Here is a 15,574-nt window from a genome sequence, read left to right on the forward strand (position 1 = left end):
AAATGCTGAGGAGCTCAGCAGGCCAGGCAGCATCAAGGGAAAAGAGTAAATAGTCAACGTTTCGGGCTCAGACCCTTCATCAGTACTTCAAGGTTGAACAAAACATTGACCACAGACATTACTGGCTGGCCTCTCATTTGATTGTCATAGTATTGTAATATCCCTCAGTGGAAGTCAACCGTAGGAGACACCTCATGCATATTTCAACTATCCTTTCTGTGACAAAAAAAAGAGAGATAGAGGAGACAGAGACCAAATTCAAGGAGAGTGATAGAAGTAGTAAACATAGAAACATAGAAAATAGGTGCAGGAGTAGGCCATTCGGCCCTTTGAGCCTGCACCACCATTTATTATGATCATGGCTGATCATCCAACTCAGAACCCCGCCCCAGCCTTCCCTCCATACCCCCTGATCCCCGTAGCCACAAGGGTCATATCTAACTCCCTCTTAAATATAGCCAATGAACTGACCTCAACTGTTTCCTGTGGCAGAGAATTCCACAGATTCACCACTCTCTGTGTGAAGAAGTTTTTCCTAATCTCGGTCCTAAAAGGCTTCCCCTTTATCCTCAAACTGTGACCCCTCGTTCTGGACTTCCCCAACATCGGGAACAATCTTCCTGCATCTAGCCTGTCCAATCCCTTTAGGATTTTATACGTTTCAATCAGATCCCCCCTCAATCTTCTAAATTCCAACGAGTACAAGCCCAGTTCATCCAGTCCTTCCTCATATGAAAGTCCTGCCATCCCAGGAATCAACCCGGCAGTGTCAGTAACACACACAAAATGCTGGAGGAACTCAGAGGCCAGGCAGCATCGAGACCCTTCATCAGGTGCATAGATGCTGCCTGGCTTGTTGAGTTCCTCCAGGATTAAGCGCGTGTTGTAGGAATTTCCAGCATCTGCAGATTTTCTCGTTTGTCAGTTGTGTCAGTGTAATAACATGACTGAAATACAAGTTATTCCATTTCTGTCCACTCCTTGCCCATAATTAGTGTAGTTGTGCCTCTGGGATTTAGGTATAAAAAGAACACTTTGACTGGTAATGGAACAACTCCCCATGTATGCTGCCTGAGAGCTTTTCTTTCTAAATAATTGAAAGGGTGGAATGGTAATAGATTGTCAATTCACCATCATTAATTTTCCTGCCAAACTGCCACCTCACTGATTTGAAAATTATCCCTTATGCTGCAGAAATGCAGAAAACCAGCAACACTCTATAAGGGAATTCTACTGTTTTCAATCCAGAAGCTCACAGCAGTTATCAGAAATGATAAACGTGGGAAATTTCTACAGAACCTACTTCAACTAAATTAGAAGGAGTTTTATGAACTGTGTAATTTAGGGGGAAAAAAGCAAACCATCTTTTCATGTGATATTTAAGTGTCAAAAATACTAATGTAAAAAAATGAACATGTTCAAAGGAAAGGTGAAATTCAACGTGAAGAAAATAATCTTAAGATATCACTGGAACTTAAACTGCCACAAGAATAGACCTTGTTAAGCCAAAGGGCTACAAATTCCTGGCTCTAAACCTGACAAATGCAGTGCTCATTTAAATACGCTGCTGTCAATAAATCGGCAGATCATTCTACAGAATCAGCTTCCTCCTGTTCTGCATGCATCATTAATCCAAGTGGCCACTGGGAATAAAGTCAAACAATTTACTTGAGAGAAGAGATAAGATAAGATGGAGAAAAATGCATGGTCTTGCTGTTTAGTACAAACCTGAAATTCAAACCGCTCACTGGAAGCAAACAGTTCTTTTGTAATTTAGCTCAAAATACTGGAATTGGTTAACAACATAATAAAATTGGAAAGCTTAAAAATCTAAGGACAAGGCAATACAGGGTTTGTGCATAAGAGCTTGCTTTAAATTTAGCTCAGATGAATGAGATGAAGGCATCTTATCCACAATGGTTGCTGCTGAAGGTAAAACATTCTATGTGAAATATCCATGTCGCTAAAATTCTCAAAAGGCATCAGCAAAATATATACCAAGATCTACAATTGCAAATGTCATTACTAAATAGGACATTAATTTATTGTCTTGAAAGCAAACTGGAAACTGACAGACTGACAATGGTGAACACAATAAAATAGGGGAAGGAGGAGGCCATTATGTCCTTCAAGCCTGCCCTCCCATTCAATCTGATCAAGACTGAATTCTGCTAGCATCAACCTCTTTTGTGCAAGTTCCCCAAAACTCTCAATTCCTTGAACTTCCAAATACTTATCCATCCCCGTCTAATAATCTGGCCTCCTTTAGGCCAATTAGCTTTACATCTGTAGTCAGGAAAATGCTTCCAGCGACCATTAAGGGAAAAACTACTGAGACATCTGGATAGAAACAGTTTCATCATAGATTCAGGAAGGGCAGTCCTGTTCAATAAACTTGCTGAAGTTCTTTGAGAAAAAATGAATGCAACAGGTGGATGCTGTGTACTTGGATTTCCAAAAAGATGAAATTTAAAAGACTTTTCCAGAAGTTAAAGATTCATGACGTTGGGATAATATATTAGCAAGGACAAAAGATTGGTTAACTAAAAGTATCAGAGCGGCTGGTCGGAGGCTCAAAGTTTTCGGATGGACGGACACAGTGTCGGCTGCTTTCAAGGCATCGGCAAGTTGACGGTGCCTGGAGGTTTATGCAGGGAGTTTCTTCCTTTTGCCGCCTGCTATCAGGGACTCAGGAGTCAATCGACTCGGGGACTTTGAGACTTTTTTTTACTGTGCCCATGGTTTATTCTTCATCAAATTATGGTATTGCTTTGCACTGCTGTAACTATACGATATAATTATGTGGTTCTGTCAGTATTAATCTTTGGTTTGTCCTGCTTTCTGTGATATCACTCTGGAGAAACATTGTATCATTTCTTAATGCATGTATGCATTTCTAAATGACAATAAAAGAGGACTGAGTGTTCTCATAACCTGGAAAAAAAGTTCAAAGAGATGAGATAAATTGGTGCTGCTCTGGTTGCATTCGCAGGTGAGTAGGATCCTCCAGGGATTGGACCTGTGCCAAGAACAGTGCCTATAAAAAGTATTCACCCCCTTTGGAAGTTATCATGTTTTATTGTTTTACAATACTGAATCACAATACAATTTTTTTGACACTGATCAACAGAAAACTCTTCTGTGTCAAAGTCAAAATAGATCTCTACGAAGTCATCTAAATTGATTACAAATATAAAGCACAAAATATTCACCCCTTCAAGTCAATATTTAGTAGATTCACCTTTGGCAGCAATTACAGCCTTGAGTCTCTGTGGATAGGTCTCTATCAGCTTTGCACATTTGGACACTGCAATTTTCCCCATTCTTCTTTACAAAACTGCTTATGCTTTATCAGATTGCACAGGCATCATGAGTGAACAATCCTTTTCAAATCCAGCCACAAATTCTCAACTGGATTGAGGTCTGGACTCTGATTTGGCCACTCCAGGACATTAACTTTGTTGTTTTTAAGCCATTCCTGTGTAGCTTTGGCTTTATGCTTGGGGTCATTGTCTTGCTGGAAGACAAATCTTTTCCCAAGTCACTGTTCTCTTACACACTGCTTCAGGTTTTCCTCCTGGATTTCACTGTATTTTGCTGCATTCATTTTACCCTCTACCTTCACAAGCCTTTCAGGGCCTGCTGCAGTGAAACATCTCCACAGCATGATGCAGTCACCACCATGCTTCACATTGTGCTTTTGATGATATGCTGTGTTTGGTTTACACCAAACATTGTGTTTAGTTTAATGGCCAAAAGCTTAATTTTGGTTTCATCAGACCATAGAACCTTATTCCAGCTGACTTCAAAGTCTCCCACATGCTTTCTGGCAAGTTCTAGCCAAGCTATCACGTGAGATTCTTTTCCCCCCAATGGTAGCTTTCTCTTTGCCATTCTCCCATAAAGCTGAGACTGGTGAAGCACCTGGGCAACAGTTGTTGTACGTGCAGTCTCTCCCATCTCAGCTACTGAAGCTTCTAACTCCTCCAGAGTTGTCATAAGTTTTTTGGTAGCCTACCTCATTAATCCCCTTGCACAGTCACTCAGTTTTTGAGGATTGCCTGTTCTAGGCAGATTTACAGATGTGCCATATACTTGCCATTTCTTGATGATTGACTTAACTGTACTCAAATGGATATTCAGTGACTTGGAAATTTTCTTGTATCCATCTCCTGACTTGTTCTTTATAATAATCTTTTCACAGAGTTCCGTGGAGTGTTCTTTGTCAAGTTGTAGTTTTCACCAGGATACTGACTCACCAGCAGTTGGACCTTCCAGGTACAGGTGTATTTTTACTACAATCAATTGAAACACCTCGACTACATACGGTGACTTCCATTTAACTAATTATGTGACTTCTAAAACCATTGGCTGCACCATTAATTTGGTGTGTCATATTAAAGGAAGTGAATACTTACGCAATCAATTATTTTGTGTCTTATATTTGTAATTAATTAACATCACTTTGTAAAGATCTGTTTTCACTTTGATACGAAAGAGTCTTTTACTGTTGATCAGTCTCAAGCAAGCCAAGTTAAAACCACTGTGATTCAATGTCGTAAAATTTCCAAGGGGGTTGGCTAGTGAATACTTTTATAGGCACTGTAGATAGGTTAAGTTACTGGGCAAAGATCTTCCAGATGGGAGCACAATGCTCGTAAATGTGAAGTTATCCACTCCAGAAGGAAATGTTGGTCAAGAACCATCAGTCACTTGCCATTCAGGATGAGTTAGTACACTGGGTTCAACATTGGCTTTGCAGGAGAAGCCAGAGAATGGTAATAGAAGGATGCCTCTCTAACTGGAGGCCTATGACTAATGGTGTGTGTCACAGGGATCGATGCTGTTGTTTGTCATCTATATCGACAACATGGATAAAAGAGCAAACTGTATCAGCAATATGTGTATGATACCAAGACTGGGCTCATAGTGGACAGTGAAAGAGACAATCAACTTTGTAGCATCTATGACCTGTTGAAAAATTGGGCTGCAAAATGGCAGATGGAATCTAACGTAATCAAGTTTAACGTGTTGCACTTTGGGAGGACCAGACAGAGTAGGCGGTACGGCAATGAGGAATGTGGCAGAACAGAAGGATCTGGAAATACAGATCCAAGATTTCTTGTAAGTGGCATCACAGGTAGATAGGGTCATAAAGAGAGCTTTTAGCACATTGACTTTCATGAATCAGCATATGAAGTATACAAGTTTGAATATTATGTTGAAGTTGCATAAGATGTCGGTGTGGCCAAATCTGGAATAATCTGGCAGTGATGGTCACCTGCCTTTAGGAAAGAATAATAAAACTGAAAGAATACAGAGAAATTTACAAGAATTTCAGCAGGACTTGAGGACCAGATTAAAAAAAGGAAAGGTTGAATGAGTTTGTGTATTTTTTCCCTGGAGCATAGGAGAACGAGGGTAGACAAGCAGGCTTTTTCCATTGAGGTCGGATGAGAACTAGAGGTCATAAACTAAGAGTAAAAGGTGAAATATTGAAGGGTAACCTGAGGGAGAGCTTCTTCACTCAGCGGAGATACAAGTGTGGAACTAGCTGCCAGCAGAAATGTTGGATATAGGTTTGAATGCAACATTCAAGACAAATTTGGATAACTACATGGATGGGAGGGGCACAGAGGGCTGCGGTTTATGTGCAGTATAATGGGACTAGGCAGAATAACATTTCAGCACAGACTAGATGGGCTGAAGGACTTGCTTCAGTGCTGGACTACAGTGCTCTTTGCCTACACAGCACAAGGAGACTGTGGCTGGAGAGTTTGGGAACAATTTGTAAGGCACAGGATAGATATATCCCAAAGAAGAAGTATTCCAAAGGGAGGATGATGGAACCATGGCTGACAAGAGAAGTCAAAGCCAATTAATGGGAAGTAAGAGGATTTGGAAGCTTTTGAAAGCCAACAGAAGGCAACTAAAAAAAGTCATAAAGAAGGAAAAGATGGAATATAAAGGTAAGCCAGCCAATAATATTGAAGAGGACAACAAAAGTTTCTTCAGATATACAGAGAATAAAAGAGAGGCAAGAGTAGATATCGGACTGCTGGAAAATGATGCTGGAGGGGTAGTAATAGGGAACAATGAAATAGGCAGATGAACTGAATAAGTATTTTGCACCAGTCTTCACTGTGGAAGACACTAGCAGTATGTTGGAAGTTCAAGAGTATCTGGCAGGGAGAGAAGTTGCCATTACTAGATAGAAGGTGCTTGGGAAACTAAAAGGTCTGAAGACAAGGCACCTGGAGCAGATGGTCTACATCCCAGGATTCGGAAAGAAGTGGCTGAAGTGATTGTGGAGGCATTAGTAATGATCTTTCAAGAATCAATTGATTCTGGTATGGATCTGGAAGAATGGAAAATGGAAAATGTTACTCCACCCTTCAAGAAAGGAGAGAGGCTGAAGGAAGTAAATTACTGGCCATATAGCCTGACCTTAGTGGTTGATAAGAAGTTGGAGTTGATTGTGAAGAATGAAGTTTCAGGATACTTGGAGGTACGTGATGAAAAGGCTAAAGTCATCATCATTCCCCTAAGGGAAAACATTACCTGACAAACCTGAGTCCTGATGAAGGGTCTCGGCCCGAAACGTCGACTGCACCTCTGCCTATAGATGCTGCCTGCCCTGCTGCGTTCACCAGCATTTTGTGTGTGTTACCTGACAAACCTGTTGAAATTCTTTGAAGAAATAACAAGGAGGATAGACAACAGAGAATCGGTGGATGTTGTGTACTTGGATTTTCAGAAGGCCTTTGACATATTGCCAAATAGATGCAGGAGTAGGCCGTTCAGCTCTTCCAGCCAGCACCGCCATTCACTGTGATCATGGCTGATCATCCACAGTCAGTACCCTTTTCCTGCCTTCTCCCCATATCCCTTGACTCCGCTATCTTTAAGAGCTCTATCTAACTCTTTCTTGAAAGAATCCAGAGAATTGGCCTCCACTGCCTTCTGAGGCAGAGCATTCCACAGATCCACAACCCTCTGTGTGAAAAAGTTTTCCCTCAACTCCGTTCTAAATGGTCTACCCCTTATTCTTAAACTGTGGCCTCTGGTTCTGGACTCCCCCAACATCGGGAACATGTTTCCTGCCTCTAGCATGTCCAATTCCTTAATAATCTTATATGTTTCAATCAGATCCCCTCTCATCCTTCTAAATTCCAGTGTATACAAGCACAGTCACTCCAATCTTTCAACACATGACAGTCTCACCATCCCGGGAATTAACCTCGTGAACCTACGCTGCACTCCCTCAATAGCTAGAATGTCCTTTCTCAAATTTGGAGACCAAAACTGTACACAATACTCCAGGTGGAGTCTCACCAGGGCCTTGTACAACTGCAGAAGGACCTCTTTGCTCCTATACTCAACTCCTCTTGTTATGAAGGCCAACATGCCATTAGCTTTCTTCACTGCCTGCTGTACCTATATGCTTACTTTCAGTGACTGATGAACAAGGGTACCTAGATCTCGTTGTACTTCCCCTTTTCCTAACTTGACACCATTCAGACAGTAATCTGCCTTCCCGTTCTTGCCACCAAAGTGGATAACCTCACACTTATCCACATTAAACTGCACCTGCCCACTCACCCAGAGATTAGGCTGACAGGGAAATAGATTAAATGGCAGAGCATATTTGATGGGCCAAATGGCCTAATTCTGCTACTCTATCTTATGGACACAAAATAGCTTGTTAGAAAAATAAACAAATATTGCAAAAAGTAAGGAATAATGAGTTCAGGTACCATTCAGATATCTGATGGTGAAGGGGGAAAAAGCTGTTTCTGATTCATTGAATGTGGATCTTCAGACTCTGTATTTCCTCTCCACTGAGGGCAAGGAGAAGGGGGCACATGCCAGATGGTGAGGGTCCTTAATGATGAATACCACCTTCTTGAGACCCTGCCTCTTGAAGATGTCCTTGATGGTGGGTTAGGTTGTCTCTGCAAATTTTTTTCCAAGAAATTTAATCACTAAAATTGGTCAAATTATGCTATATGGGAATTTTACCACATAGAATTGTAATACATCAAACAGAGGAAAAAGCTTCCAAAGTTCCACTCTCAGCTTGTGTCTATTTAAAGTACTAATCAAGAGAATTGATTAATCTATTAAAAAGACTCCTGCAATGTTTGCTACCTAATTAAGAGACTCTGATGGCATGAGAATTCTGATGCATACATAATAGGAGGGGCCCAAAACCACACAGGAACTAATTACTTGCATTGAAAGCTTATTTCACAGAGGCCAGTGCTCAATGCCTTAGGATATTAACCAAATCTTTCACCCAGTGAATACCCTGAATACTTGCAATCTTTTATTCTTCATCAGATATACAGATGATGATAATTTACAACTTCTGTGGATTAGAAATGCAACAACCGAGTCAGAATGTCACAGGTATTTTTGTTTTTCTGAAGCTGTTATTATGTACTTGTAATAGTTTCCATACTATACAGTACTGTCCAATGTTCCCTTTAAGGTGCACGCATATGCATGAGCACACATCTTTTGCTACTTGCGCACAAAGGAATTTAAACTGCACACAAAAAGTTGTCTCCCTCTACCTCTGGCATGTTAAGTATATTTCACGGTCATACACATTTCATTTTCTGGTTTTTCTAATGTGGATGGTGTTGACAATGTGGACTTTGCGATGATTTGTCTGAAGATTTTAGAATTGGCTTATTTATATTGTTCTTATTGAAGACATTATCGATTCACTTAGTCGAATTCCAAAGAAGCAAAGGACGTGAAACGCATAAGAATTTCATTTTAACGAAGAACTTCATCTGGTTCATTTAAATCAGAATGGCTTAAAGAAACAGTAGAAACTGCTACACGAAAAGCTCATGAGTCCAGCAACGTGCAGCGATGAGAAATATTTATGTACAATACAGAAACTGGTGTTACCTACATGTATCGTTGTGATGCAAAAGTTGCTGGAGAATTTGCAAGTGGGAAGGAGTGATATTTGGAAACTTGACTTTCTAAAGCATCATTTAGCAAGCAAGTCACTTATGAACAGTATGCAAAAGCTCCAGTGAGAAAATCCTCCATTACCCACAACAGACCTGCTACATGTGTTTTGTGAGAGTGCATATGAATGAGAGCAAAAACGAACAAACCAGAGGAGATCAAAGTTGTCCTTGGGATGACAGTGTTTTGCTAGCTGTTAAAATGATTACCTTTCATATATAAAATTCAGTATGCACACATGTTGTCACTGGGCAAAAAAAATTGCATAGCACAAGATCTTTGTGCACACTGGTGATTACAAATTAGAAGGAACATTGATACCGTCATCCCAACAAAGTGCACGAACATTTCATTGAAGAAAACTGACATTGCAAGTCTTTCTGAAAGGCTTACTTTGCTTGATTTGAACCCAGTGTCAGAAAGTTCGAACAAAACTATCTTGTAATAACTATGAAGTCATTTGAATGCACAGTGTGCATTTGTCTCACCCGTTGTAACATCTCTTCCCAGCGAGTATTGAATGTTTCCAGCTTTTCATTGATCAACTCATCCAAAATTTCACCATCAGTCAGTGTCTGTGCCAGCTCACGGATTTGATTCTGATTATCATCTGGGTGACGCATGACATTTTCCAGGGACTGAAAAGAAGCAATGGAAGGAGTATAGTTTTGAGTATAGCTTTAATGAGGTGGTATGTTTATATTTATATTTCAATCTGTTGCAAGGCCACAACACATCAAGAGGTACTTATGCCATGAGACAAATTACAGAGTCAAAGAGTCATAGAGAATTACAGCAGAGAAACAGGCCCTTTGGCCCATCTAGTCCAATATCAATCCAACCTGAATTGCACGGTGCAGTGCCACTTAATTGCACCTCAAATCCCGGCAACATCCCTGTAACTTTTCTCTGTACTTTCAATCTTCTTGAAAGCTTTCCTGTAGGTAAGTTACCAGACTGCACACAATACTCCAAATTATATCTCAGCAATACCCCAAATCATACGCTTAATATTCTGATTTATAAAAGCCAATGTGCCAAAAACTCTCAACTTGTGACGCCAATTTCCAGGAATTATGGATCATATTCCTAGATCCCTCTGTTCTGCCACACTCTTCAGCGTCCTGCCATTCATCGTGCAAGTCCTACCTTGGATTGTCCTCCCAAAGTGCAACATCTCGCTCTTGTCAGCATTAAATTCCATCTGCCCTTTTTCAGCTCATTTTCCAGCAGGATTATATCCCGATGCCCAAAAGCTACCATGCCCCAGTCCTAATGTTATCCACAAATTTGCTGATCCAGTTTACACATTATCATCCAGATCGTTAATATATATGACAAACAATATACTGAGCACCAATCCCTGCGGCACTTCAGTCAGAGAAGCAACTATCTGCTACCACTCCCTGGCTTCTCCTGCGAAGCCAACGTTGAATCCAATTCACAACTTTGTAGCTGAACCTCCTAATCAGCCTCTTATGCGGAACTTTGTCAAAGGCCTTGCTAAAGTTTACCAACATCTAATAATTTGATAACAGCTGACATCAGGATATAAATACTTGAAATGACCAAATATTTCAAATGGAAAATGGACAGAATATAGTGGCAACACACATCAAAGTTGCTGGTGAACGTAGCAGGCCAGGCAGCATCTCTAGGAAGAGGTACAGTCGACGTTTCAGGCCGAGACCCTTTGTCGGGACTAACTGAAGGAAGAGTTAGTAAGAGATTTGAAAGTGGGAGGGGAGGGGGAGATCCAAAATGATAGGAGAAGACAGGAGGGGGAGGGATGGAGCCAAGAGCTGGACAGGTGATTGGCAAAGGGGATATGAGAGGATCATGGGACAGGAGGTCCGGGAAGAAAGACAAGGTGGAGGGAACCCAGAGGATGGGCAAGGGGTATAGTCAGAGGGACAGAGGGAGAAAAAGGAGAATGAGAGAAAGAAGCAACACACATCAAAGTTGCTGGTGAACGCAGCAGGCCAAGCAGCATCTATAGGAAGAGGCGCAGTCGACGTTTCAGGCCGAGACCCTTCGTCAGGACTAACAGTTAGGGTCTCGGCCTGAAACGTCGACTGCGCCTCTTCCTATAGATGCTGCTTGGCCTGCTGCGTTCACCAGCAACTTTGATGTGTGTTGCTTGAATTTCCAGCATCTGCAGAATTCCTGTTGTTTGTGAGAGAAAGAATGTGTGTATAAAAATAAATAACAGATGGGGTACGAGGGGGAGGTGGGGCATTAGTGGAAGTTAGAGAAGTCGATGTTCATGCCATCAGGTTGGAGGCTATCCAGACGGAATATAAGGTGTTGTTCCTCCAACCTGAGTGTGGCTTCATCCTTACAGTAGAGGAGGCCATAGATAGACATGTCAGAATGGGAATGGGATGTGGAATTAAAATGTGTGGCCACTGGGAGATCCTGCTTTCTCTGGCGGACAGAGCGTAGGTGTTCAGCAAAGCGGTCTCCCAGTCTGTGTCGGGTCTCGCCAATATATAGAAGGCCACATCGGGAGCACCGGACGCAGTATATCACCCCAGCCGACTCACAGGTGAAGTGTCGCCTCACCTGGAAGGACTGTCTGGGGCCCTGAATGGTGGTAAGGGAGGAAGTGTAAGGGCATGTGTAGCACTTGTTCCGCTTACAAGGATAAGTGCCAGGAGGGAGATCAGTGGGGAGGGATGGGGGGGACGAATGGACAAGGGAGTCGCATAGGAAGCAATCCCTGCAGAAAGCGGGGGGGGGGGGAGGGAAAGATGTGCTTAGTGGTAGGATCCCGTTGGAGGTGGCGGAAGTTACGGAGAATATCACTTCCTCCCTTACCACCATTCAGGGCTACATATACCCTTACACTTCCTCTGTTACCACCATTCAGGGCCCTAAACAGTCCTTTCAGGTGAGGCGACACTTCACCCGTGAGTCGGCTGGGGTGATATACTGCGTCCGATGCTTCCGATGTGGCCTTCTATATATTGGCGAGACCCGACGCAGACTGGGAGACCACTTTGCTGAACACCTACGCTCTGTCCGGCAGAGAAAGCAGGATCTCCCAGTGGCCACACATTTTAATTCCACATCCCATTCCCATTCTGACATGTCTATCCACGGCCTCCTCTACTGTAAGGATGAAGCCACACTCAGGTTGGAGGAACAACACCTTATATTCCGTATGGGCAGCCTCCAACCTGATGGCATGACATCGACTTCTCTAACTTCCGCTAATGCCCCACCTTCCCCTCGTACCCCATCTGTTATTTATTTTTATACACACATTCGTTCTCTCACTCTCCTTTTTCTCCCTCTGTCCCTCTGACTATACCCCTTGCCCATCCTCTGGTTCCCCCCCACCTTGTCTTTCTTCCTGGACCTCCTGTCCCATGATCCTCTCATATCCCCTTTGCCAATCACCTGTCCAGCTCTTGGCTCCATCCCTCCCCCTCCTGTCTTCCCCTATCATTTTGGATCTCCCCCCCCCCACTTTCAAATCTCTTACTAACTCTTCCTTCAGTTAGTCCTGACAAAAGGTCTCGGCCTGAAACGTCGACTGTACCTCTTCCTAGAGATGCTGCCTGGCCTTCTGCGTTCACCAGCAACTTTGATGTGTGTTGCTTGAATTTCCAGCATCTGCAGAATTCCTGTTGTTTGCAGAATATAGTGGCATTGCACCGTGCAATTCAGGTTCTATTGATAACAAATCCCACTTCACAGCAAGACAAAAGAAAATATAGTACCTTGCAGGTGTTTATGTATGCTGACCTATCCACACATAGCGATTTAGAAAGTAATCCATCACCCATCCATCTGGAAGCCTCATGTACATGAACATATCACAGTAAATTCAGTGAACGTGTCATGTCTAACTGACTGTGTTTCAAAAATTCTAACTCTGGGCTTGGTCAAGTAAGTGCATGGATGATGTTAAATTTTCTGAGCAATAAATGATGAATTTTGGCTCACTTTTTCAACAAATGTTTTAGTACGGTTTAACTGAGCACACTTCAATTAAGAATCATATTGTGCAATGTTGCTTACACCAACTATTTTCAAATGTATGAATGAATGCAGTGATCATCAAGTCAACGTATTACTTTTGACATGAAAAAGATATTGCTTAATAGTTTAAGAGCAGAAAAAGCACTAATATTCCAAATTGCTGCCTCAAAGACATGCATCTTAATCAAAAATTTTCTGGGGTGCAGAACAGCAAATATGGACAATGCAGGGGAGCTTACACTGCTTCATACAGGACAGGGAGCTAATAGGTGACTTAACTGACTTCTCAACTGAACCCAACAGTCCTCGAGATATTTCTACCAAGATATTGGTTCCATTGTTTGCTGTCCTAACAACTTCAAGCTATTTAATACATTATCAGCTTATCATGTTTCATAATCAGTAGAATGTACATTTATTCTGAAGTAAACTGACATCAATAGTTGCAATTGTTTCTTGAGAATAGTCCATTATTAAGGACCTCCAGCACCCAGGGCATGTGTTTTTCTCACTGTTACCAGCGGATAGGAGGTACAGAAGCCTGAAAGCATACAGTGATTCAGTTGGTGGGGGGGGGGGGGGATGTGGAAGGAGAGAGGGTGGGAGAGAGGCGGAGGGGGCGAGTGCGAGGGCAAGGACAAGGGAGAGATTTCTCTTTCTACGGATGCTGTCTGCCATTTTATGTTTAAATTATCAACACCTGTATATTGTTTTTGCTGCTATTTTTTCCCTGCAGTTTTATTATTGCAAAACAGAATGGGAGCCTAATTATTTAAACACTAAATTTAATGCATCACTGTTTCAGGAGCTCAAACTAATGACATTTAGGATACATTTGTTGAAGAAGCAAAGACCTACATTAAAACTAGTAATTCTTCCGTAGTGTGGGGAGAAATGATTTTTAAATGTTTTACCACTCAACTTTTAAAAACATCAATATTACTTAAACAGGATGAACTGCAAACCATTGTAAATGTTAACAATTTGATGTGAATATTAATGTAGCTTCTAAAGACTATATATATTTTTCATCATTTTTCAATGAAAGCGAGATGAAGGTTTTATGCAAGCCTGCAGGCCCCATTACTTACATCAAGTGCCTCAGAGATCTCTTCAGCACCTCCCTGAAGATTTTCTGTTTCTTTGAGTTTAAGCTCCAGTTCATCAAGCCATAGATTTTCTGCCTCCAGATAAGACAGTAATTCACACCAGCACGACCACACCTCCTGAAGATCAATGTCAGCAATCCAAGATTCAGAGTGAAGAGAAAATTAAACATTACATACAATAAGTAACAACATGTAGGGATCCTTTACTCAATTGTAAAGAGCTTTCTAAAGGTATGTAAATATTCTTTTAAAATATGGAACGGCAATCAAATATGTTAATAAAAACATTTGCACTTTGAGCCTGGGTCAAGTCTCCACTTTACGGTACAATGGCTTGCCATCATAGTGATAATATAGGCTTTTCTATGTAATTTAAAATTAGACTAACCTTCAGGTGTTTTAATTTACTTTAACTAGGTAATGAACACACTTGTTTTCAGCCTTCCCCCTTCTCCCCTTGTGCATCATTTATATATAGGCATCCGTTAGTCTCATGAAACCACGGATTTGCGCCTTGGAAGGTTTCCAGGGCGCAGGCCTGGGCAAGGTTGTATGGAACAACAGCAGTTGCCCATGCTGCAAGTCTCTCCTCTCCACGCCACCAATGTTGTCCAAGGGAAGGGCACTGGGGCAGATACAGCTTGGCACTAGTGTCATCGCACAGCAATGTGTGGTTAAGTGCCTTGCTCAAGGGCACACACGCCGCCTCAGCCAAGGCTCGAACTAGCGACCTTCAAGTCACTAGACGAACGCCTTAACCACCCAGCCACATGCCAAAACATGCACCATTAATAACAATAAAAATCCCTCCAGGTATAGGGCATTTTATTTTAGCAGATAAAGATATCCTTGTGACTAATTAATTCAGGCAATAATGCTCTCCCAACTATTTTCATTAACTTTGATAAAGTTCCTGCATGGCAGCGACTTGGCAGTAAAGTTCCTTTCAAATACACAAAGCATTTTTACATCAAGTAGTACCAAGATGCTAATTTTCATGCTATTTCATAAACATAGTTACTAAATGTCCAAGCTCACAATATTTTTAGTGCCCTGCTCTATCAAATAGCCTCTGAAAATCCAAGGAACAGACCTCAAGAGTCTTGCACTTTCTATTTAGTCTGCTGCAGAGCCGCTGGTAATTGCCCGTCAGCATGTCCAGCTCAGACTTCAAAGCTTCATGGGCTACAGGTGGAGCCTTTGTTATGAAATTGTTAACAGCGTCACTCAGAAGTTTCACCTTCATCTCCTTCTGTGTAACTTCTTCCTTGGCTTGCTGTAAGATGAAGAACAGAACACTACAAAAATGATTGTACTTTGTAAGGGGAAGCTCTTACATTCAGCCAAAAGTACCTTCCTTCTCAAAATCTGCCCTGCAATGAAATACAGGAGAGGAGAAACATATCCATTCACTGTACTCCAAACCAAATGCATGTTTAGACACTTGCTCCTGATCTACTGTAGGGCTTTATTACATTTACTCT

The 15,574-nt window shown here is 41.8% G+C and overlaps 1 protein-coding gene across 9 annotated transcripts in view; it reads right to left on the reverse strand.

The window, feature by feature from the left end:
* dmd (dystrophin) overlaps positions 1 to 15,574 on the reverse strand; it is a 1,998,855-nt gene that overhangs the window by 1,134,291 nt on the left and 848,990 nt on the right. For all 9 annotated transcript variants that reach the window (XM_063050913.1, XM_063050911.1, XM_063050907.1 and 6 more), the window contains exons 26-28: positions 15,184 to 15,366; positions 14,073 to 14,207; positions 9,480 to 9,629 (exon numbers count right to left, since the gene is read on the reverse strand). In XM_063050913.1, the coding sequence (XP_062906983.1) occupies positions 9,480 to 9,629; positions 14,073 to 14,207; positions 15,184 to 15,366 (468 nt within the window). The remainder of the gene's footprint in view (positions 1 to 9,479; positions 9,630 to 14,072; positions 14,208 to 15,183; positions 15,367 to 15,574) is intronic.

This window comes from Mobula hypostoma, chromosome 6, assembly GCF_963921235.1.
Source record: "Mobula hypostoma chromosome 6, sMobHyp1.1, whole genome shotgun sequence".
Classification (NCBI taxonomy): Eukaryota; Metazoa; Chordata; class Chondrichthyes; order Myliobatiformes; family Myliobatidae; genus Mobula; species Mobula hypostoma.